The sequence below is a fragment of the Fundulus heteroclitus genome, chromosome 9 (genome assembly GCF_011125445.2).
Source record: "Fundulus heteroclitus isolate FHET01 chromosome 9, MU-UCD_Fhet_4.1, whole genome shotgun sequence".
Taxonomy (NCBI): Eukaryota; Metazoa; Chordata; class Actinopteri; order Cyprinodontiformes; family Fundulidae; genus Fundulus; species Fundulus heteroclitus.
In genome coordinates, this window is record NC_046369.1 from 1,337,677 (window position 1) to 1,362,740 (window position 25,064).

Genomic DNA, 25,064 nt, shown 5'->3' on the forward strand with positions numbered 1-25,064 from the left:
TCAAGTGTCTTAAAGTTGTTGATTTCTACTTATCAAATTATTCTTTAAATGCTATTTCCTCAAATAATGTTTTATATAACTCAGGATTTGCATTGTGAATGTGTTGAAATACTTGTTCTGAATTAGTTAAGCTAATTTAACCTCATTCCACATTCTTTAAGATGAACTTTGGTTCTTTAACTCAGATCAGCAGTGAGCCAAGATTCACTGAATCATTTTGCTGATGGTTTTCAACTATTTTATTTTGTCTTTTTGTTTATTTTGTGTGTTCATAGTTCCTTAGCTTCTTTTTATCTTCGTTTTGCTTAATAGCTAAGTTTCACAAGCCTAGTAGAGAGGATGTGTTGAATGAAATATGGTGTTAATTCAGATAAACAGCATTCTATAGTGGTGTTTTCTGGATGTTCATTTTATTTCTGTTAATAAATTCTTGAACTTGAAGAGAAGTTGTCACTCCTTTATTCTATATGTGTGCAGAGTTTGCTGTTAAAAGAACAGCAAACTCTGATATTCACCGGACAATACCTAACAGACAGAGAATTATTAATTAAACATTAAGTAACGTGCGTAATGGCACAACAAGCACTTTGAACTGCCTTGCTGCTGAAATGTGCTATACAGACAAACTTGATTTGACTTTTGTCCGCCCGATTAAACAATTTTTAAATATTAAATCATCAGTTGTTATGATTAGTTGCTCAGTACGTGAGTAGCCTTCTTACTGAATACTTTTTTACTCTTGAGTAATTTCTTGGCTAACTACTTTTTACTTTTATTTGAGTAAAAGTATGCTGAAGTGGTGCTACTCTTACTGGAGTACAATTTCTGGCTACTCTACCAGAACCACTGAGGTAAAGAACAAAATCACAAGTTAAAAGAAGATCATATCTAGTATTTCTTACTTTTCTGCTATTTTCTCCAATGTTGATGAACATTTTTGGAAATCACCTAAATTTTTGCTTATTTTCTTGTAAAAACGTGTGCGCTTTCTTCTCTCTGGACAATTTTTGTTAGTTTCCGTGAGTTGGGCTGTGCTTATACATCATGTCACCCAAAGCATTGTGGGATACCTTAAGGTTCCCTAGCGCCGGTGAGGGGACGTTGCGAGGTTCCTATGTTGAATTAGCATAACATTTATAAAACATTCAGGCTCATTTTCCTTCCTCCTTCCTCACTGACTGCAGTATTCGTACAGCACTAAATCACGGCGACCGCAGCTGCATTTTATTTGTAGTTGCTGCTGATTTGCTGCTCTGATTCTTTTGGATCACTGTGTCCCTGTCGCATTAAATGCATGTCCATAAACTGGTTCTCACAGTTCCCAGCACAAAGACATGTTCTGCATGAGAAACACTCTTCTACAGTGTCTCCTTTCAGCTGTAAAGAACCTCAAGGCGCTGTCTTCGGCCACATTCGGTTCTCTTTATAAATGACTCCCTTTGGGCCCAATTTCAGATTGTGTTTTGGTTTGCTGCTGATTCTCACATTTCCCTCCTAAACCAAATGACAGCGATGCTTTTTTTCAGGCCTTCTCTTCTTGAAATTGCACTTAGGTTGTTTTAAATGTGCCTTCAAAACTGGGGCTGATACAATTCATCAAAGGACTCCTTTACAAAAAGTCCTGGAAGCAAAGTCTCTGACTTGACGCTTCATTTAATCCACATGACTGTATACTACTCGCTTTGTTTCATGGGAGATCACATGCTTCTGTTTACATTAAGCGTGACAGAGGAAGAAAAAAAGAAGAGAATAAGAAATACATCTGAGACATAGACTGCAAATGCCAGAAGAAACATGCACAGTATACTGAATTAGCTTGGTATATGAGCTAGCTTGGTATTCTGAATTAGCATTGTATAATACATGACCAATGCATTTCTCCTTTTTAAAATGGTTTCAACTATGGAGATAATAAACTGTCCTAGCAGACCTGGCAGAGTCATTCTGCACAAACCGGGTATTATTATGGACTGACATTTCATTGAGGATCACAGAAGGAACCGTCTGGTTGTTCTGAGCTTGTTCTGATACGCAGTTTTACAACGATCTCTGAGAAGAGATCAAGTCCATTTTTTAAAGATGCTCATGAACCGTGAGTTGAGAAAGCAACACATTCCCAGCCTTGAATATCAAGGAGGCCGTTTGCATTCAAACCAGTTTGGTGTCAAAGAAATATTGTCAAAAGAATAAAAACGAACATCTGAATCAGAACCAGGTTTAGTCGCCAAGATGTGCACACAGACAAAGACTTTTTCTTTGGTTCCACTTTGCTCTCAGTGTACAAACATTTCAAATATAAATCTATAAAAACTAATTGGGACATATAAAACATATAAAAGCCTGACTCTACCTGTGCAGGTCCTGTGTGGAGAGAAGGTCAGCCCTGATGATCCTCTCTGCAGACCTTATTGTCCTCTTCAGTTTGGACCGGTCCTGTTCTGTGGATGAGCCAATGTCATCATTTATTTAAATAAAAATGTTCAAAAACTGAAACTCAAGTCATAAATATTTATTGCAAAGAGTATTTCTTTTATTTGAAAGTGTTAATTTTTGTTATTTATGGTGACTATTCTGTTCTGCCAAAAACAAAAAACAAAATCATTTTTTCATTGAAGGAAAATATGAAATACAACTAAAAGGAAGCTATTTTAATACAGAAATCTTATGTCTATGTTGTGGATCAGACTTGCTGTGGTTTAGCAGACAGACGTTGGCACCTTCCACGGATAGAGTAGTCTATAAAAGGTAATTGCTATAAAAGTGAGATCCAAGCAAATTGATTGAATATTAAAGGAAGAAAAGATGTGTTGTAGCTCTGATATATGATGGAGCTTGATTATTAAGGGCTTTATACGTTAGAAGAAGAATTTTAAATTCTACTCTTGATTTAACAGGAAGCCAATGAAGGGAAGCTAAAATTGGAGAAATATGATCCCTCTTGTTGATTTTCATCAGAACTCTTGCTGCAGCATTTTGAATCAGCTGAAGGCTTTGAACTGCATTTTGTGGACTTCCTGATGGTAAAGAATTACAATAGTCCAGCCTTGAAGTAACAAATGCATGGACTAGTTTTTCAGCATCACCCCTGGACAGAATGTTTCTAATTTTAGCCCCTGCAGCATCAAGCATCAATCACAAAGGTAGCTATGACCAACCCACCTACTCTTCTTTCTGGATAGCGATAAAACAAAATACTTTCTGATATATAAATAAGACGTTTCTCAAAGTATCATAAACGATTGGTCTAAACATGTACATGCGTAACTTTATTTTAACAAAATTTGGGCTAAAATAGATTCAAAATAATTGGAAATCATTTAAACCTGTTTATCTTGTACAGTCCCTTACAATGCTGTTTGTTAGGAATTAACCCTTTACGAATAAACTCAGTTTTAATGCTCACTGTTCATCTACATCTTCATCTTCTCTGTGTCATTAAACTTTATTTTATTTTAAACTATATAGTGAGCTTTAAACAGTAGAGCAGCTCAGGCACTCATATGCTTTGGGCAAACGTTTACTCTTACAGTATGATTCAAATTGCTCAAACTTTTATAAATTGTCCTAAAATACACATCAGCCCAAGATTAGTACTTTTACTGAAGTTTTTTTTATTTTATTTTTATTTAACAATTTCAAATTACAAATTCAAACAATATAGGCACAAGTAAACATAAAATGTCACCCCAAAAAGCTGGTATGACGCAAAAAAAAAAAAAAAAAACACACACAGGGGTTCAGCTCATATATAGTGTTAACATTTCTGAAAACCTTAAGGCAGTATTTTTTTCCCCAGTATCTTAATCAAATCGTAACGATATTTTAAATCATTCTGAAATGCTAGAAAGTTTGGAGAAACCTTGAAAAATCTGCAGTTATGTATATACATTTCCCAATAATAATAATAATATTATTACACAGGAACTACACATCTTTGTTTTGACAAGTAAAACCAAATTTAACATTGTTAATATTCAAAATTAGGTACCACATTTTTTGTTAATAAAAATTCATACATTTTCTCCCAAAAAGAGAAAAGATGTAGAAAAGATGTTCTTGACAAAGTTACACACATTACTGTCAAACTTGAACTGTAAACTTGGATAAATATCATTCATAGTTTTAAAGTGAACTTCTTTGAACTGCTGAAGTCACAAATGGACTCTATACCACATTCGTAAATTACACAGTTCTTAATAATACTCACCTGTACACTGTGAATTGCACACTGTCTATTTCCCCTGCATTGTTTACATTGTTTACATTTCAATTGTTTACATAAATCACAGCTGCACATTATCCTGTAATTTACTGTAATTTACAGCAATTTACTGTGATTTTTCTAAGCTGTATGCAAACGAAATTTCATTCTGTATGCACTCTGTGCATACAAAATGACAATAAAGTTGTCTAAGTTTAAAAGTCTTTCATCTTTGGTAATAAAGGAAATGAGAAAAATCTGGTTCTCTAATGACATCCATTTCTGAAAACATGTGTAATGACATATATTTATTTTTACTAGGAGAGGAAAAATTTAATTATTCATGTGCTCTCTTAACATTTTATTGTTGCATTTAGAATCCACAAAGTTGTATTATTATTATTATTATTATTATTATTATTATTATTATTATTATTTTATTATTATTATTATTATTGTTATTGTTATTGTTATTATTATTATTATTATTATTATTATTATTATTATTATTATTATTATTATTATTATTATTATTATTATTAATTATATAGAGAGATTGGGAAACACAGGTATTATATCAGAATACTGATCCACTAGTCGCAGGATTAACTGCAGACAGGAACGTAGTACTTTCACTGAAGTACTCTGCCAAACTCTTTAAGTGCCATCATGACCCCTCCGCTCACAGAGGCATGACGGGAAGTGTAGTCTCCACGCGATGTGAACGATTCAGCTGATCTTCCCCGCATGACTACATTTCCCACAATCCCGAGCGCATTTTCTTCCTCTTCTCCTTCCTTCCTGCAGCCTCGGCCCTTCACAGCTGAAAAGGGAAGATGAGAAGCCGCCGCAGCCCCGAACGGAACCAGCACTGAACCGAACCGGACCGGACCTCCAGAGGAATGCCGGCGGGGCGGCTGCTGTCGGAGCGGAGGCCGAGCTCAGCTGCCGATCCCCGGCCCTGAACGCGACGCGACCAGCCCGGGAGGAAAGGGAGGAGCGGGCGGGCGGGTGGAGCTGCAGCCCGCCGGGCCGGGCCGTTCCGAGCCGAACCGAACCGAACCGAGGAGAGTTCCCGTCATCCGCCGTCCTGCCCGCGATGCGGCGGAACCCGCAGGGCTAGAGAGTCGTCCGCAACCCGCATCCTGAAACCAGACGCCGACCGAAGCCGCCGTCCAGGTGAGACCCCCTCCCTGCACACCTGGGTCCGGCTGGCAGGGCGGTTCTGCTCCGGTGTCACGTCCGAGCCCGGACCCAAAGACACGCGGCCTTAAGTACCGCAGAAAGCCGCAATGACTTCCAGTAGTGGTGCAGTTTTAGAGAAGGTCCCGGGTTCAAATCCCTGCCTGGAGCATGCACGTTCTCCCTGCGCATGCGCTGGTCCTCTCCGGGTACTCTGCATGGTTGTGTTGCCCTGTGACGGGCTGACTTCTTTTAGATAAAAGAAGAATTAGGAGCACAATTCTGAATTTACTTAGACTCTAAAGGCATAAATCTGGTTTAATAATTGGTTAAATGTCAGTCAGGCCCTTTGTGACTTAAAACTAAGCTTAAAACTTTCCAAGTGGAGCTTGGTTCCTGGGTCTGCGTTGTGATTGGTTGTGAGGATGTAATGACTGTAATATTAACCAATATGGCTAAAATGCACAAGAAAGGAAAAATGTTATTCTCTTAAACTTTTTATTGATATCTCTATCATTGTTATATACGTCTATGGATCGATTATATATTGTTATTGAATTATTGTGCAGCCAGTGTTGTTTTAAGTTTTTTTTCTGAACTGTTTGTAAAACCAGAAGTTTGAATACCAACGTTGCTAAACTTTTATAATCCATTTAAATTTAAAAGTACACAACTGAACGTTTACTGCATTTTTTTGCACCATTATTATTTTGCAGTATAAACACGGTTGAACATTCTTCTGCACACTTTTTTTTTTTAAAAACGGCTTTTCTCCTGCACTTACACCCTTCTCACTGCTGCACTCTGCATTGTAATGTTATCACTTATTGTTTTCCTGTTTTTCTTTATTATTATTATTCCGTCGGCGTCTAACTACTCCCGCATACTTCAACCGATTTCAACAATTTTGGTATAAAAACGTTCGGCTCGTTCCCGGCATGACTGCTATATCTCATGGTTATGCTAACTTTTACACTTTTTAAAATATTTCACTTTTTGTGCAATTTTTTGGCTGTTCCTATTGAAATCAATGCAAATTCTTCACATTCTTCCAATTCTTCTAATTGTTGTAATTGTTCTAATTCTTCAAATTTTTCAACTTTTTTTCTAGTTTCTTTCAAATTTATCAATTTCTTCAAATTCTTCACATTCCTCAATTTTTTTCAAATTCTTCAGATTTTTCAAACTCTTCAAATCTGATTTCAAAGTTTTTCAGCTACTTTTTCTGTTCTGCATCTTCTTCTCAAATCATTCTGCAGATTAGCATTCTCACTCGCTGTTACGCAGGAACAGCTTTTTCTAGTTTTATTTCGATTGCAGTCTCATTACGCTGTCGTAAGCTGTATGCAATGTAATGTAATTTTTAGAAAATAAAGTCTAAGTCTCCGTCCGGACGGTATCTGCCGTTGTCTCCCCTGCAGGCCGCAGCATGGAGCGCTCCGGCAGCATCCAGCTGGACATCCCCGACTTCAGCAACTCGGTGCTGTCCCACCTGAACCAGCTGCGCGTTCAGGGCCGCCTCTGCGACATCGTGGTCAACGTCCAGGGCCAGAGCTTCCGCGCGCACAAGGTGGTCCTCGCCGCCAGCTCGCCGTACTTCCGCGACCACATGTCCCTGAGCCAGATGAGCACCGTGTCGCTGACGGTCATCCGCAACCCGTCCGTCTTCGAGCAGCTGCTGACCTTCTGCTACACGGGCCGCCTCTGCCTGCAGCTGGCGGACATCATCAGCTACCTGACGGCCGCCAGCTTCCTGCAGATGCAGCACATCATCGACCGCTGCACGCAGATCCTGGAGGGCATCCACCTGAAGATCAGCCTGGCCGACGTGGACGAGGCGTCCAGGGAGGAGGAGGCGGCCATGCGGGGGTCCCGGAGCGGCAGGACGATGGAGGCGGTGGTGCGGGGAGGCGCTCACCACGGAGGTCTGAGGTAGGGCTGGGCGATAGGACGATAGAAAAGTGTCTACAGTGCTAATTCTATTCTATCGTTTCTACCACCATTTTATCTCGTATTCAAGAAAATATTCCCCAATGTAGACTACGACAAACTTATTAGTAGGGCTGTGCATAAAAATCGATATAAAGATTAATATCGATATTTTTAAAAACGATTTAATATCGATATTCTAGCTTTCAATATCGATATACCTCCCAACCTCTAGGGGGCGTTATTACAGCGCAACCATTACAGTTCACAGCGAAGGAGAGCAAGTGAGACGAATTTGTGGAACGGCCGACAGGATTTTAGAAGCTCCTTTGTCCCTAAAATCAGATGTTTGGGCACATTTTTGGTTTCTGTGACACGTTAAATGCATTGAAGCAAATTCACTTTATTTTCCTGTTAATATGTCTGTGATCAATAAATAGAACATAAACATAATATTTGGCTGATTTTGGTGATTGAATCACTGAGCATTAATTCAAAGTAATAAATATCGATATTGGAATCAAAGCAAGCTGAGCTGTGTATCGAGAATCGTATCGTATCGGCTCATCCTAGATGATACCCAGCCCTACTTATTAGTGTAGTCACGTAGCCTACACACAGTTTATAAGTGATAAACAAGATTTATTTATTTTTAATTCACAAAGAAGCGCCGTCTTGTGGTTTTGCAACATGACGCTGCTTTACGGCTTTTGACTCACACGCGGGTTTGCGACATGCTTTACGTTACTTAACTCATGAGAGATGGAGACGCAGGAGGCTGAAGTCTTAAACCCGTGCTCGCAACAAACAGAGACAGCTACGCCGGCAACCCAAGATGAAGCACTTTTACCAAAAAAGTTTCGATAATCTATATTGCCGTTATGGTATGCAAACTTTGCACTACAAGGTTAAATATTTCAGAAACTTGTAACTAACGTTTGTTCAAAAATGTGTGCTTTTCTACTCCGAAACTTAAACTAAACATTAGTGCACTTTTATTTATTTATTTTGGTAATTTAATTTAAAAACCTGTAGGATTTTGAAAAAAAATGTGAAGGGTACTGTAGCGCTACCTCTGCCTCATTTTATGTATTTATGTTACTGCACTACAATTTATTTTTGTAATTTGTGACAGTACTATAAATGTCACTTCAAAATAAAGTTGGAAAAAAGTAAACAATTATGTTTTGTCATATTTTTCAGAGATTTGCTGAAAACTTACTTAATTGGTAACCTGACTCCGCCAGATAGATTTGCTCCGCATATCCATCTGGAAACCTTCCGTTGAAGTAATTTTGGGAAGGGGCGAAAATACTGGTTAGCTGATTGGCCTATGTTGGTGATAGACGGGCCAAATGAACCAATCAGATTCCTCGTCGCTCTGTTACGAGCGACGACGAAAACACAACCACAAGCCAAGCTACTCTTGCTGCTGCAGGTAAAGGCTCGTTAGCTCAGCAAAGAAATACTCGGTAATTCCGATAAAACTTGCTCGATAGCCACGCTAACGCTAGTTTCATCGGCTGAAGCCGCCATGTTCTTTAGACTGAACTGTCGCGCTTCTCGTTGCGTCACACCTCAACCCGCCTCAAAGCCAACGCTGATTGGACGTTCGTTTGGTGAACGGCTCCAAATTTTCTTTAACGGAGTAGCCAGACTGATCTGCGAGTGAAACCTTGAAAGCTCGCAAGATCAGGATGGTCTCACGAGGCTACTTAATTGGGGCATATTGCAATATATATCGTTATTGTGATATAAAATAGTCCATATCATGATATATGATTTTTTTCCATATCGCCCAGCTCTAGTCTGAGGCTCCTCGGCCCCAGAGGAGGCGCCGAGGTGTTCGAGGTGGTGAGCCCCGCCGAGGAGGCGCTCAGCCCGACGCCGACGGTGGAGCACAGCGGGCTGGAGGGGCCCGGCGCCCCCGGCGGCGGCGGCGGCGGCAGAGCGAGCAAAGAGCCGATCCTGCGCATTAACCGGGCCGGCCAGTGGTACATGGAGACGAGCAGCGAGCCGGAGCGGACCGACAGCGCCGAGGAGGGCGCCGCAGTGGACCGGGTCAGGATCAAGACGGAGCGGACGGAGGACTGGATCGGAGCGGGAGGCGACCAGGAGGAGGAGGGCGCCACCATGATGATCGACACGTCGGGGCGCAGCACGCTGATGACGGCGCCGCAGGGGGGCCGCAGCGGGCAGGCGTCCTCCAGCTTCAGCGAGGCCGACCGGTGAGTCCCCGTCCCCCCCCCGGCGTGACTCGGCCGCTCGGAGGAAAAGCTGACGGCGTTTTGCTTCCTGTGCGACAGGTTCAGCCCCACCGGCAGCGTGGTCGTCCTCACCGAGCGGCAGAGGGCGAAGAGCGAGTCCCCGAGCCGAGCCGACGAGCTGCGGCAGCCCAGCTCACAGGTGAGAACCCCGAAGGCCGGAAACGACGAGCTGATAGAGGGGGACCACCGGAACCAAGGTGGTGGCAAAGTCCTGGGCTGTACCCTTAAATACCAAAAAAAGTAAAGGAAGCCATCTACGTTAAGAGAGAAAGACCAACCTTAAACAGAGGAGGAGGCCTCAGGTTCCAACTCTCAAAAACTTACAACACAGCTATAGAATTAATTCCAGCCAATTATCACCTTAAATTCTCACCCTCATTCGGGCAAAACATCGTTCCTTTAAGCCAAGCCAATAACGACCCTAACGACTCCTCGTTACAGAGGAGTGGACCAGTTTCTGTTGAATCTGTATGTTATCTAAGCCATTACAAGGCCTTTGTTTGGGCAGTAGTATAAAGCTTGTTACTCATCATTACTCCAGACTTTTTGAGTTGAGAAAGCTTCCTGGAGAGGAAGCGAAACGTCTTCAACTACGGAAAACAAGTCCAGTTGCTTTGTTTTTTTACTTTTTTTTGGAATGACCATGACCTGGATGACTGAGAATCTTTACCAGCACTACCCCTAAATGTTTTTATCACATAACAAACACAATCATTCGTTGTTTACGGGGATTAGTGTTCCCTTTTTGCTTATACTGCAAGCATAAATTGAAATTAGTGCATTTACCCTTGATTTGAGAAGCTAAATAAGATTATTTGCCAATTTAATTAGTATTTTTACCCGTAAAATGAGATATTTAGATATCCTACAATTGAAATAAGATGATGAGATAAATTGTTCTTATTCTAAGTGCAAAATCTGCATTCCATTGTCAAATAATCTTATTTAGAATAGAATTCAACTTTAGTACTTTATCACAAGTACAAAGCAACGAAATGTGGTTTGCATCTATCCAGAAGTGCTATACAGGATATAAATATTATATATTAAGTGTATGTATAAGTAAAAAGTAATAGTAATAAAATGTAGTGTATAAATATAAATATGGGAGCTATATGCACCTTCTCAAATCAACAAAATGCAATCATTTCAAGAAAATTTTACTTTTAGTTCCCTTTTTGCACCGAAGGACCTTTTTTGTCCTTCTGTGGTTTTGGCGTCAGGAACAAACAAACATTTTCCAAATCGTGTGTCAGGAGACAGACGAGACTGCCCCCCCCCCCCCCCCCCAAAAAAAGTAACCTCGGTTAACTGAAACCGGCACAAATCATTCAGCACAGAAATAAGGACGTTTGGGAGGACAGCGTAGTTGGACTATACTGTCCTGTTTCTAACACTGATATATTAACAGGAAAATAAAGAGCATTTGGTTCAAAGCGTTTAACGTATCACAGAAACCAAAAATTTGCCAAATGTCTGATTTTAGGGACGAAGCTTCTAAAATCCTGTCGGCCGTTCCACAAATTCGTCTCACTTCCTCGCTGTGAACAGTTACGGCTGTAATAACGCCCCCTAGTGGTTGGGAGGTATATCAACATTTAAAGTCAGAATACTGATATTAAATCGTTTTTAAAAACATTGATATTAATCTTTGTATCGATTTTTATTCACAGCTCTACTAGGTTTATTGTTGCTAGTGCGTACTCCAGGCTGCCTTACATGAATGCATTTCTAGTTTAGACATTACAGTCAGGCAGTCTGTAGACAGCTCAGGGGTCCTCAGGTAGTGACACAGTGTACCGTAATGCTCCTAATATCCATTTAGCGGAGCGGCTTTGTTGCTAACCAAAGTCATATTTACACATTTTAACAGATTAGTGAATGCATTGTGCCACATAAAATCAGTCAGTAAGCACAACAGTGATCATAGATTAGGGAAAATTTAAGGATTTTAAGTTTGCCTTTATAGTCTGAAAAATACGGTATTATAAAAAAACTCACCTTTCTCAACAGAATCACTGATGCAAATTAAATAAGTCTGCAAATAAATGCTAAATAAATAAACCCAAATTAACATTTGCCCATTTCCTTCAGATGTTTGGCCAAGTTTGCTGCGCTGCTTGACTTCGTTGCACCACTTTAAAGCACCGTTTGCACACAGATGCTTGTCCAGATACTTGGGTTTCCCTTCTCGTTCTGCAGCATATGCTAAATATCTTTATGTATCGATGGCGTACCAAGTTAGTATTGTATCCGGATGCATAATGTTGCATAAAGGCCAGAATCGGCCAGAGGGCGCACACTTTTATACGGTAACTGTGTGTATGAAGGTTCACCGTGTGGTTCTGCCCGTCCTGCAGAAACACGGCCAGCTAACGAAGTGCTGGTCCAGTCTGAGCTGCAGAGTTGTGTCTTTGTGTCCGTCAGGGGGAGGAGCACGCGGCGTTCGACATGGGCGGCTACGAGGACTACCTGAGGGAGCAGGTCGGCGACCGCTGGTTCCGCTACAACCCCCGGCTCACCTGCATCTACTGCTGCAAGTCCTTCAACCAGAAGGGCAGCCTGGACCGCCACATGCGGCTGCACATGGGCATCACGCCGTTCGTCTGCCGCATCTGCGGGAAGAAGTACACCCGGAAGGACCAGCTGGAGTACCACATCCGCAAGCACACCGGCAACAAGCCCTTCCACTGCCACGTCTGCGGCAAGAGCTTCCCCTTCCAGGCCATCCTCAACCAACACTTCCGCAAGAACCACCCGGGCTGCGCCCCCCAGGAGGCCCACAGCGCCTCGCCCGAGACCACCACCGCCTCCGTCACGTCCAGGGGAGGCCCCAGCGACGAGGCCTCCCCGAGCCAGGAGGAGCCCGAAGGCGGCGGCGGCGGTGGGAACGGCGGAGGCCAGTACGGCGAGGGCCCCCAGACCTCGGTTTCCACCACGGGGCCCGACTGACCTCAGCGAGCGCCGGGGTGTCAGGGCTGAGGTCAGCAACGGGGGCGGGGGGGTCCGACCGCTCGGCGCCGCCCCGCCCGAAGTCAACGCACACCTCAGAGTCCGAAATGAGATTCGTACCGCTTTAAACCGCATCTACCTTGGCTAACCAGACAGAGCAATCTAAGCTAACGATGAAGAAACGCCACACACTCCTACAACCTCATACGCCACAGAGCGCCGCCGCCGCCGCTCTCCGTCGACTTTACGTTGCAGGTTTCTACTTTTTCTATCTCCAGGTTCCCCCCCGGCGGCGCGTCGTCGCGACCGTCCGGGGAGGACTTTGCCAAAATACTCAGTGCCAGTTTTAACGGTTCAAATCCTTTTTATTTGCCTCGAGACAATCCGGAGCAGTCAGGTTAACGACGGCGACGTTGGTTACGTTCATTATTGCGCTCGTTTTAAGTGCCACGGTCACGACGGTTTCCTTCGTGGGGGGGGGGGAGTGTGCCTGGAGCGCCTGGCGTCCGTCACGTTTCGCCTCTCTTACACTACAGAAACAAAAAAACGCAGCTCTAACTTCTCCGTCCTCCAGAACGACATCTTGGCTTCAAATACCTCATTTTGTTTCAAGGACATGAAATCGACTTTCATTCAAAAGTGTTTCGCTGCTGAATCAAAGGTGGCGACCAAAATCCTGAAATCATCCAGTTATCCCTGCCAGGGGCGGTCCTAGGCAGGGGTTCAGCGGGGGCCAGTGCCCCTTTTATAGCCCTTGTGCTAAAGACATTAAATTCACTTCTTATAATTATACGCACTGGTGAAGAAACAACAACTGATTGGTCGCTTTGACCAACTTTATTTTTTATCTTTACAGTTTCACTCTAACAAGCATTTAAAAATTAAGCGTTTAGCTTTAGCCGTATTAAGCTGGAATCAGTTTTCATCTGCTAGATCAAAACCTGCAGTTCCAGAGCTACAAGTGGCTCACTTAATATTATTAAACAGTTAAATATTGCCCTGTTTTATTATTTAATTCTTTCATATGCCCCTAGGGCTGGACGATATAGAAAAAAAGTATATTGATTAAATAGAAATAATATTTATCGATAATTATCAACAAATTCAAAAAACATATTTTAAGTGCAACCCTGGACATTTTATGCTACAGAACACACAGACACTGAAATCAAACGCAGCCTTTTATTCCACCAACTTTTTAGTAAAACTGCAAGGTTTTAAAAAAGAAAAAAGAACACCTGAACTGTTTAAAGGGGGCGGAGCCTAATTCCTGGGTCTGCGTTGTGATTGGTTGGGAGGATGTAAAGCATGTAATAATAACTTACATTACATTTACATTATATATTGCATTCTAGCCTATAATGTATATAATATATATACATTATAGGCTAGAATGTGAAAGGAAGGAAAACTGTTCTAAGGGTAAATAAAAAGTTTAACAGAACTTTTTATTGACCCTTTTTTTCTATAATTTGATATGCGTCTATCGATCGATAAATTTCGTTATTGAATTGTTGTCCAGCCCTCTGCGCCCCTATGAAAAAAAATATATATAAATATATTACATGTTAGTAGTTATAATGTAATAGGGGTACTGCTATCTTCTGACCACGTTACAATATAAGGTTTTAGCTACATTAGAAGTTATTTTTTAAAATAATTTTCAATTAAAATGTGCAACAAAAAGGGAAAATTACCTTTAAAAATTGCACATCTCTAAAGAAAACCTTGGTTTAAAGTAAATCTCTGTTACTGCAAGGATTTCTGTGGTCATTAAGGGTTTTTTAGTGGTCTTTATTCATTAGCTGAACAGGAAGCGGGGCGGACAGAGAAAGTGAGGCACGCTGTAAATGGGCCAGGGAATCGAACCCGGGATCCCTGCCGAGGGCTGTACCCTGAGCTAACGGTATCCCCTGCCCTTCCATCAGTCCCCATGACGGCATATTTCTAGGATTTCTACCTTTTCAAATGGGATATTTGAAGCCATCGCCCCCAGAGACGCTCCAGGCACGCTGGTTTCCACCAGTTGGCTGTAAAACATTTAAACCGTTTCATGTCGACGTTTGATTCCTGTGGCGGTGAAACCGATTCAGGATCTCCGTAGTTTTAGATCGAACCATCTGGCAGCATTTCAAACAACCGAACAAACTCACAGTAGTAAACAGTCTCAGATAAGCTACACGGCTGGACAATTACCTCTCATCACTACGCAATACAGCTGCTGCTCACTCAGCACCACCGGGGGGCGCTCTGGTCCTCCCACACAGAGATCTCCGTCAATCTCCTCAGATAATTTTCTTTTTTTATATATATATATATATATATATATAAACAAGCACTTGTTTATTTTTTACTTTTATCATCATTACTGTACACCTCTGTGCTTTTGACAATGAAGCTTATTGTTGAAGGGAGGAGGAAAAGATCAGCACCCGCTCAGAAATCTGTCACAGTTGAGGACGCATTACGTCTTCTGCACGTTTCTGACTTTCAGAGTGAAATCAAGCCTCAGTGAAAAGTCACAGAGCCTAACTTTTAATCGTTTCGTTTACGCTGTTGGTGTAAAAACCGCCGCTCAGTTTCAGTGTTTGGCACCAGGGCGTCAGCAGGAGCTTTTACTGCGAGGAAACTGACCCAAAGAAGCAGAATAATACAAATTACTCCCTTATATTTATTTAAAATTACAGCAATGGTTGTACAACACCCATAGAAAAACCAATAAGCTATGAGTTGCTCCTAATTTCTTCTGTGGTACAGATATAACAAATAATTTAAAACTGTTTTCTATTTTGATCCAGTTTGTAAGATTTCTTTGGGCCCAAATTTTTTTAAAAGAAAAAGGGTCCAATCTAAACCCAATAACAAAGACTTTAATTCAACCTGGTTCATTCCTGGAAAATCTAGCTGGATTAAAGAGAATTACTCTCTTCACTTTATTCAATATAATAGCAATGGTTGTCCAACACCCCTATAAAAAACCAATAAGATATGAGTTGCTCCGGGTGTTTTGTCCTAATTTCCTCTGTAGTTTAAGTTAAAACTGTTTTCTGAGCCAGAGTTGCTCCTATCTTCTGTGGTACAGATGTAAAAATTCATTTAAAACTGTTTTCTATATTGATCCAGTTTGTAAGACTTCTTTGGGCCCAAAAAAAGTAAAAATGGTCCAATTTAAACCTAATTACAAGGACTTTAATTCAACTGGAAAACCTAGTTGGATAAAAAAAAAATCTAAACCCACAAACGTTTCCAATAAACTTAATTGGATGCAATTAAACATATTCTAATTTGATCTATTGAGCTGTTAAATGGCAGTTTATATCAGACAACACAGTTATTCTGTTTCAAGGCTAACCTTTTTGAACTAGCTAACAGAATCTGTTGTTTAGAAGAAGAAAAAAACAGAAATCAACATAAACAAATAACAAATATCAGGATGTTTCAAAACTGAAACAAAAAAACTAAACAAAATTTCATATTTTACTAGTTTACCGCTTTTATTTCTCTGAACTTCTATCGCTTAACTAGCTAACATAGTTAGCCGATGCTAATTCTTTACCTTTTGATGTTTATCTTCAACATTAAACTGCTGGTTTTTAAATTATCTCAGGAAGCACAAATTAGCTCTGACTTGCAAAAAAAACAATTTAAAAACCCTCAATTGGCAAAGTCCAGAATGAGCTAGAAAGCTTACTGAGGTTTTTATTTTATTTTAGAATAAGTGTGCTAATAGTTTAATGTGCGTATTAACTGGCTATGCTAGCCTTTTCTTAAAATTTATAAAATTTATATCAGAAGATGTTTGAGCTGGCAGTCTAGTTAGATGATTGCATTGCTCTCAAACCTTAATGCATAAGAAGCTCCCTGTTTGTGATTTTGTATAATTGTACATTTATCAGAAATACTATATTTAATTGTGCTAAAATAGTCCATGTTTAAAATCTAACAGCCCTCCCATAGATTTCTTCTGTTGTTGCTCTTATTTTTCCCTCACTTGAATGTTTCAGAGCTTCAAATCTCAATTTTGAATAAGCAATTACACAATGAAATATATAAAAAAAAATTTTAAATGACTATATCCTTTGTTGAGGTAAAAAAAGCTATCCTAACCAATCAAACCACTGGATAATGCCTCACACTGTGCTTCACTGGAGTCCCAGCGCCTTAGAAATGGCTTTGTAACCTGTTCCTGCTGGCTCATAGAGTTTTATCTGTTATTATATTATAAAATTATCAATTCAGGGCATGTTGCGTTGCTTTTCAAGATAGTTTAGCCTGCTTCTTATTCTGACTCCCTGTTTAAGTGGTTTCTTGATTTTACGGGTCTAGCAGTAATCGAGACTGAGAATGGTTGATGAGATTCAAGTCAGCTTTCCACAAAAAAGTGGTTAATCGAGTTAATTCATAGTTTACCAATGTTGTTTTTACATAAAGAGAGGCTATGGTTAAATATTGCAAATATATAATCTAAATATAGGTGTTTGCAATATTCATATTGCAAAAGAACGCTTGGACTACAGTAATTTGTCATTAATATAGTCCAAGTGTTTATTTAATTTTTAGTTGTTTGATCATCTGAAACATTTATGTGTGGGGAAAAAAAACACAAGACATCTGTGAGAGGGTGAATACTTTTTCTCAGAAAACAACAAAAACAAGTCTTTGTGTATAAAATATCTGGACTTTTAACTTTTACTTGTTGCCCAAAATGAAAACAGAGGGTAAAAAAGATGATAAAAGTATTTTTATCAGTATTTTACCTTCAAAAACAATGAAAAATTGCTCCTTTGTTCGACATTTTCTATCTCTAATAGATTTCGGGGCCTTTCACTGGACGTTTGGGAGCAGAATTGAGGCGTTCAGGTGAGGTTAGGTCTATTTATTGGCGCCGCAGCGGTAAACGATTTTCAACAGAGGCTAATGAAACGTTGACAGCTGTGGTCTTTTATCAAGCGTGCAGTAGAAGTGGTGCGTCCCTGATGACAGATAATCTGGGTGTAAAGTGAATTAAAGAAGTGAATTAAAGGAGCTCGGCCGTGTCAGACCAGATGGATGTAAAAACCCGGCCGTTGATCCGGACCTCCAACCGGCAACCAAAGGACGGCGGCGTGGCCGTGCCCCTACTTCCGTACTTTACAGCAGCAAAGAGTCGTGGTAGAAACGTTTTTTTTTTTAAATAGACAGAACAATAACAAATCTACAAATATTATCAGACTTATTTAAACTACTAAGACTTTTGTTTTTTTTGCATATAAATGTAAGCGAGTTATAAGAGCTTAATCCAGACGGCGAGTTGGGAGGTAGCACATGGATCCGCTGTTACTGTTTTCTACAGGACTGTGAATCTGATTCTCAGTGGACAGAAAATGTTTTTTATGCAAGTGAAGCCAGCGGCTGTGTCCTCGCGCTGAGCGACTCGAGATTTCCTCTGGGATCCTACGACCGGAGCCGCCGCCGCTACGCTCACACTTCAGGCCTAACCAGGATCTATCAGGTATAAAGACGTTCTTCTTTTAGTCTCTCGAGTGGACGTTTTATTTCCCTTTTACTCCCCGTTTTTGTAGCAGAGCGTTAACGGTTAAACCTCAGTGCAGTTTGCACACTGCAGAAATAAACGTTTGGTGTAAATAAACACACTAGCAACAGGTAAAAAAAGAATAATAATAAAAAAATGCTTCTGTGAGTGATGACAGGATTACAGAAAATACAAAACCAGAGCTGGGCGACATGAAACAAAATATACTAAAACCACAAGACCTCCTTTAGGTGTGCTGCAGCCACATTTAATACACTTTTCCGTTTAAGTTTATTAGTTTTAACATATCAATACAGTATTTTTATGTGTTATAGATAAAATCTTGTACTATTGCTCTCATATGTCATAATTTTCACCTCAAAGTGACTGTTTGGAGCTAGGTGTGTTATTTAGGAAGCGATTTCTATTCTGCAGGACACAGGGAGCATTACTTGCATTAAATCCAATATTTAATTTTATCTTTATTAACAAAAGCTTTCAGATTACATAGTATTTCATTCCTGTATGGGAAAAATGACCTCAGCAGCTTATGATGCACTAATAAATCTAATAATTTCAGTTGCAAATATTCACATGCGTCTGTGTTTGTAATCACAGGTGGTCAAAATGTTAATTCTTAGCTAGTAATTTTCAATAAAATATTTGACTTAGTAAGAATTAAGGTGGCTAAAACCATTTTCCTATTCAACAAGACAGAGTTCTGTAATTAAATAAAAACAGTTAGCCAAAATAATACTTTAAGTTTCATTCAGTTTTGTTTTCCTAAAAATATGTTTTAAAAACTGAAAACAATAGCTGCTTAAAGATGAATACAATACAACCCCTGAATTAGTTATGAACTAGTCTAAGCCAGTTACATCTACTTAATCAGAAGTGTCAAAAATACTAATAATTAGCAGAATTTATTATTTTCAATGGCTAAGACAGTAAAAAGTGTAAAATAATTATACAATTCAAATTTAATAACTTCAAATTTTTAGATTGTTTTTTTTTACCCATCGAAGCAAGACTGAAAAATCCTATTATAGTCGGAAATCAAGTCAATCTAATTTGACACAATCTGGTTTTTACATTTTTTTAGCATTTCTGTAAGACTGATGAAATCAAGATTCTCTAAAGCTTATTAGCTTTAATTAGGGGGGTGGGGAGGATTGATCATCACCTTTTAATTAGCAGTGGTCAAAATGCTAACAGCCTTAATTTTCAGATTGTAAAATTATTATTTCCTTTTAAGTAATAGCCTAATATTGGGTGTTAATTTAAGATAACCTAAATAATTTGACTATTCATTTGTTATTAATGTTAAAATGGATATTTATTAATCAAAGCAATGAAGATTAATGTCATAGAAAAATCTAGAAAGAAAAAAAACAGCCAAAGCTAATGCAAATACTATGTTAGGTAAAATAAGTTTTAGACATACCATACATATCTTATTTTGCAAGATTTACCTTTTAAATTTACTATTATTTAGCTTTTTAATAGAATTAGAGTGTAGCTACTGATGCAATGGGACACACTAACAATATCTGAACCAGTCTAAACCGGTCGTGACTGGCTTAGAATAACATAGAACAGAATAGAAATTTAACCAGTTCGTCAAAATTGCCTGGTTTCCAATTTTTACATCGCTTGATAGACTAATTCTTTTTTATTCTATATTAAACCTGAATTACTTATGTAAAAATACAGATATTTAAAAATCAAAGTAAAAAAAGAGTCAAATCAGACTGCTTAAAAAGAATAAAATTACAGGCCATGGTGAGTTCAAGGCTTTCTGTTTTAAAAATATTGTGATATATTTTTTCAGATTTTGTAATCTTTCAATTAAAAAACTCCATCTTACATGTTTTATTAATATAATTGTATAATATTCCTGTAGCAGAACACCTCACCAACCTTGTCTAAATGGTCAGTTAGCTTGTTAGCTTTGTGCTAGCTAAAGCCACAGACATATATACGTAGACGCGTCATAGGGCGCAAAATCTAAACATTGTGGTCTTCATTATTTCATTAAACCGTGTCACATGTGAACCTTTAGGAACAGACTTTTTGGGGGAGTATTAAAGAGGTAAAATTAATATGAGAAAAAAAGTACTAGGTAAATAAAGTAAAAATAAACAAACAAACACAAAAGTGATAATGTTATGATAAAAACATCATATTATGAGAATTAAGGGGGAACATTTCCAGAATAATCACAGTTTGCAGAATTATTTCACTCCTGGAGTAATGGGGCCAGGTTAGATTATTTTTAATATTTTTATTCTTTAGGAGAATAAATTCAGGAGAATGAAGCTAAAGGGATACGAAAATAAACTTGTAATATTACAAAAAATACTACGAATACAAAGTATATTCAGAGATTAAAGTCCCTCTGATACTGTTTAAGTGACTGAGTAACTGCAGATTTGCCACATTTAAGATGGCGGACGCTGTGACGCATTGCAGCATAGGCAGAACCCGCCCAACGACGCGTCTACTCTTATATTATGTCTATGGCTAAAGCTTGTTAGCTTTGCGCTAGCTAAAGCTAATGGAAGTTGTGTTTTCTGAATTACCATTAACTTAAGTTTCTTGAATGCTACTTTTAATTTTTTTTATATATAAAATTAAGTTGTATTAATTGTGGCTCAGACATCTTGTGTTTTAAAATATATTTTAAAAATACGGCGTATAAAAAAACAGGACATGTTGACCAGCTCGCATCACGTAAACCCATTTTGTTCACCTGAAAAAAAAAAAAGTATCAGTTCTGTTTTTTTGTTTTGTTTTTGTTTTTTCAATTAATGCTGATTTGTTTTTAAGGTGCAGTTTGATAAATGCCAAGATCAGCCTTTTATATTTCTCCTTTTTACTGGTGTTTGAGTTTGGCTTTTGTCTCGGCACTGAGGTCTGTCTTTTCATTTAGCAATCCATCATTTCAAGTCAGTTGCAGTAAAAGAATCAATCTGGTTCTTGTAAAGGAATCAGGGGGAAGAGTCGGATCCGAGTTTTTAACGCTGAACTTTTTCTTCCTCTTCCATCATCATCATCATTAGTAGTCATGAATGCAGCAGAAGAAGTCCTGAACCAGTGAGCGTTTCACATTTTGGGACGACCTTCAAAAGGTGACTCTTCTGGTGTTTCCAATCGAACAATTGACAAAAAAAAATAAAAATATGATGATGATGATGAAAAAGGTCAGTAATTTGCTGCACAAAATCCGACCGTTCCCTCTGAGTTATTCCTTCTTTTTTTTTTTACTTTATAAATATTTTCATGTTCAAACTGTGAAAAACAGCCAAACCTCATCATCATCATCATTATTATCATCTTGGGCTTTGTTTGGTCTTTTACCAAATACTTTTGTTTCTGTTTTTACAACATGCCAAACGTTTTTTTTTTTCTTGTTTCTATAGCTTAAGTCTGAAACTATTTGCTTTTTAATGTTTTTTATTTTTTTTATTTGTGAATTTAATGTTTAGTATAAAGAATATACAGTAACTCTGACCATAATATGCCTAATTATAAATCAAATCATTTAAACATAATCACTTAATGAGATTACGCTTCACTGTTGATTCCTCAAAGTATATCCTAATATATTGAATCAGAAAATGAAATTTAGTGAATGAACTTTTAATATTGTAAAAAAAATTTAAAGGAGGTACCTGACAAGCTCTTTTAATAGATGAACCTGAAAGGTTTTATGTGAAGATCTTTTATGTTGCATGTGTCTGTTTCCTAATCATGTTGGGGGGGGGGGGGGTTGTGTGAAGGCCAAAGGTCGATTAGTTTAAGGAATAAAAAAATGTGAAGAAGCTTCTTTCACTATGACCACTAGATCACTCACAGGTTGTTTCTCCTTCAGAGAAAATAAAGCACTTTACGTGTAAAGCTGCAGCGACTCTCCTTTTCTTTCCTTTAAATCAAAGATGGTTCCGCTTCGCTTCAATCCAGGGGCGGTCCTAGAAAGGGGGCCAGTGCCCCTGTACAACTGGCCCTCCGTTATGGCCCCCGTACTTAAGACATAACATTAAACTTCTGACAATTATACGCATTGGTGCAGAAACCAAAACTGATTGGTCAATTTGACCCGTTTTATTTTTTACTTTTTATCAGTTTCACTCTAACAAGGATTTAAAAATTAAGGTCAGTGTCTCTACATCTGGAGCCAGTGGGCCTCACCAGATGTCTCTGTGGAGCTCTATGTTCGCAATAATCAGTCGGACAGGATCGTTCTTTATAGAGCAATATTATAAAAAAGACAGATTCCTTCACCAATAAAGTTCTGTTATAAACATTTATGTCTAAATATCTAAATCTGCCAGAAAACTGACAAGCTCAGTAGCTAAATCCTCTAAAGGCGCGTTGATGTTTTTGGGCCCACTGATGTTTGTTTAAATAATGAACATCTGAAATCTCAGTGAGCATGCCCAGTACGCTCTCAGTAGACAGCTGTGGGGCACAAATACTACACTGCAAAAAAGGGAAATAAAAGTAAGTAAAATTTTCTTGAAACGAGTGAATTTGTCCTTGATTTCAGCAGGTAAATATTCTTATCTGCCAATGGAATAAGATTTTTGCACTTAAAATAGGAACAACTCATCTCCATCAGCTTTTTTGAAGTGCAGTATGTTTAATTATCTCATTTTAGGGGTCAAAATACTCATTACATTGACAGATGATCTTATTTAGCTGCTCAAATCAAGGACAAATACACTAATTTCAAGAAAATGTTACTTACTTTTAGTTCCCTTTTTGCAATGTACGGCCTCAAGCTCAGATGGACCAATCAAAATGCTGGAAATGCAGACGTTACGTTTACGTTCTGCTGGATAGTGTGAGAATATCTAGGCAAGGGAAATTTATTTATATAGCACATTTCAGTACAAAGACGATGCAGAGTGATTTAAATGATTAAATCATTGGAGCCTAAATACAGAATAAAATAAAAAAAAACAGTAAAATTGAAACAAAATAAAACAGGAAAATGTAAACTAAAAGCAAATATTAAACTAATATTGGTTGTCCTCTGTGTCTCATTGAAGGATCAATGTGAAACCTTTTTCTGTTCAATAAATGAATATTATGAGTGAGCCTTCATTTGTAATTTTATGTATAAAAACGTAATTACATTTAGCTTATATAAAATGGATTTTCTAGTGTGTTTCTTTATGCTAATCTCTGTCCCATATCTGTTTTATTTAAAATTGATCAAAGTCAGGTTGTATTAATCACAGAGAAATTAGTTGCTGCTAATAAGTGTTGAGTTTTTGTGCCCCGCTTGACGCCACTAATTAAGGCGTTTCACGTTTAGCTTCAGCTGCTGGATCATTATGAAACCTGCAGTTCCAGAGCCACAAGTGGTTCACTTAATATTAATAAACCATTAAATATTGCCCTGTTTTATTATTTTATTATTTTGTTATGTGCCCCACTTTGGCCCCCCTGGTAAATTTGGTCTAGAACTGTCACTGAGTCAAACACTGCAGCTGCTTAGGGTGTAAAAAAAAAAACAATAGAATATCGTGAAAAAGTAAAATAAAATAAATCTCGTATATGGATTCATTACATAGAGCCACAAGTGGGTAACCTAATATTATTAAACCATTAAATATTGCCCTGTTTTATTATTTTATTATTTTGTAAAAGTAAAATACAATAAAACTCATATGGATTCATTACATATAAAGGGAAATATTTCAAGCCTTTATTTTTTGTATTTTTGATCATTACCGCTTACAGATAATGAAAACCACAAATTCTGTCTCAGAAAATTAGAACATTATTTAAAAAAAAAAAATGTTTTTAATGCATAAATGTTACGTAAAGGCTATAATACGGCCTACGCAATCACAGGAAAGACTGCAGACGACTGCAGATTCTCAGCCAGGAGGGGAAGCTACTAAAGGTCATTGCTAAAGAAGCTGGTTGTTAGGGCTGGGCGATAAATCAATTTAATCGATTAATTCGAATTTACAATTCTTTAAGACTTCATTTTTGGAAAATCTGGATTTTATTTTGCCAATACACTCATTGGGTTTCCATGAAGAGAACAGCATGTGATGCTGAATATATGTTTAGGCAAATATATTGTCAAAATATTGTTAAGTGGAAAGTTTTTTTACCATAATACGAGGTACTTATTTACTTTTTTTTTAACTTAGTTTGAAGTTCACAAGTGCAGTGAAGCCTGTTCTTAGCTCAATGTGTAATACCACTAGCAGCAAATGTTTTGTTATATTTTTATTGTTTATAATGGCACGGCTGCCATCTTGTTTTACAAGCATGTTTCACAGCTTGTTTTTAGTTGCACTTTGAATTCAGGTCAACTCCCTGACGAAATGCTTGACATAAGAAGCAAGGTTTTAAAATAATTTCTTTAATTTCTTTTTATGAAACAAAAAGGAGGAAAAAAAATCCATTAATCGGATTTGGTATGATAAAATCTGAGATTTATTTTTTAATCCATATCGCCCAGCCCTACTGGTTGTTCACGGAGAGCTGTATCCAAGCATAGAAAGTTGAGTGGAAGGAAAAAGTGCCTCAGCATCAGGGAGAACTGCAGCCTTCAGAGGATTGTCAAATGAAATACATTCAAGAAATTTGGAGGCAAACACCTGAAAGGAGGCGCTGTGTTCAGGTGAGACCGAATCAGACGATCTAGGTGATAAAATGCTGGAGAATCACTCTGAACACATGAGGTGTTGACAGGAGGAGCTAAACTCCAGACAATATGGGAAGGAAACAAGTTGGAGGCTGCAGAAGACTTGAGACGGGGGTGGAGGTTCACCTTCCAGCAGGACCACCACCCAAACCGTACAGCCGGATACGGAAGAGGATTAGGGCCATTAAAAAAAAAAGTATTCAATTCTGACTTTTGGCCCTAATCCTCTTCCGTAGCTGCGGTGGCTAAAAGTGAGTAAAATTAATGCCCATAAATCTTTGACTACGGGTGTCGTACGCCCTTAAAACACGAGAGCTTTGAGCGATTGGTGAAGCAGCAGAGACACCG

General features: G+C 38.7%; 1 protein-coding gene across 1 annotated transcript; it reads left to right on the forward strand.

Moving 5' to 3' along the window:
* Window positions 1-5,199: 5,199 nt before the first annotated feature.
* Window positions 5,200-13,438, forward strand: zbtb37 (zinc finger and BTB domain containing 37). The gene is made up of 5 exons (XM_036140790.1): window positions 5,200-5,380; window positions 6,805-7,315; window positions 9,115-9,540; window positions 9,619-9,718; window positions 12,007-13,438. The coding sequence occupies exons 2-5, from the start codon at window positions 6,813-6,815 to the stop codon at window positions 12,529-12,531; spliced, it is 1,554 nt and encodes a 517-aa protein (XP_035996683.1). The 5' UTR covers window positions 5,200-5,380; window positions 6,805-6,812; the 3' UTR covers window positions 12,532-13,438.
* Window positions 13,439-25,064: the final 11,626 nt, after the last annotated feature.

Coding starts and splice junctions, on each gene's coding strand:
- zbtb37 (XM_036140790.1), top strand. CDS start 6,813: ATGGAGCGCTCCGGCAGCATCCAGCTGGACATCCCCGACTTCAGCAAC. Junction 9,541..9,618: donor AGCTTCAGCGAGGCCGACCG/GTGAGTCCCCGT, acceptor CCTGTGCGACAG/GTTCAGCCCCACCGGCAGCG. Junction 9,719..12,006: donor TGCGGCAGCCCAGCTCACAG/GTGAGAACCCCG, acceptor TGTGTCCGTCAG/GGGGAGGAGCACGCGGCGTT.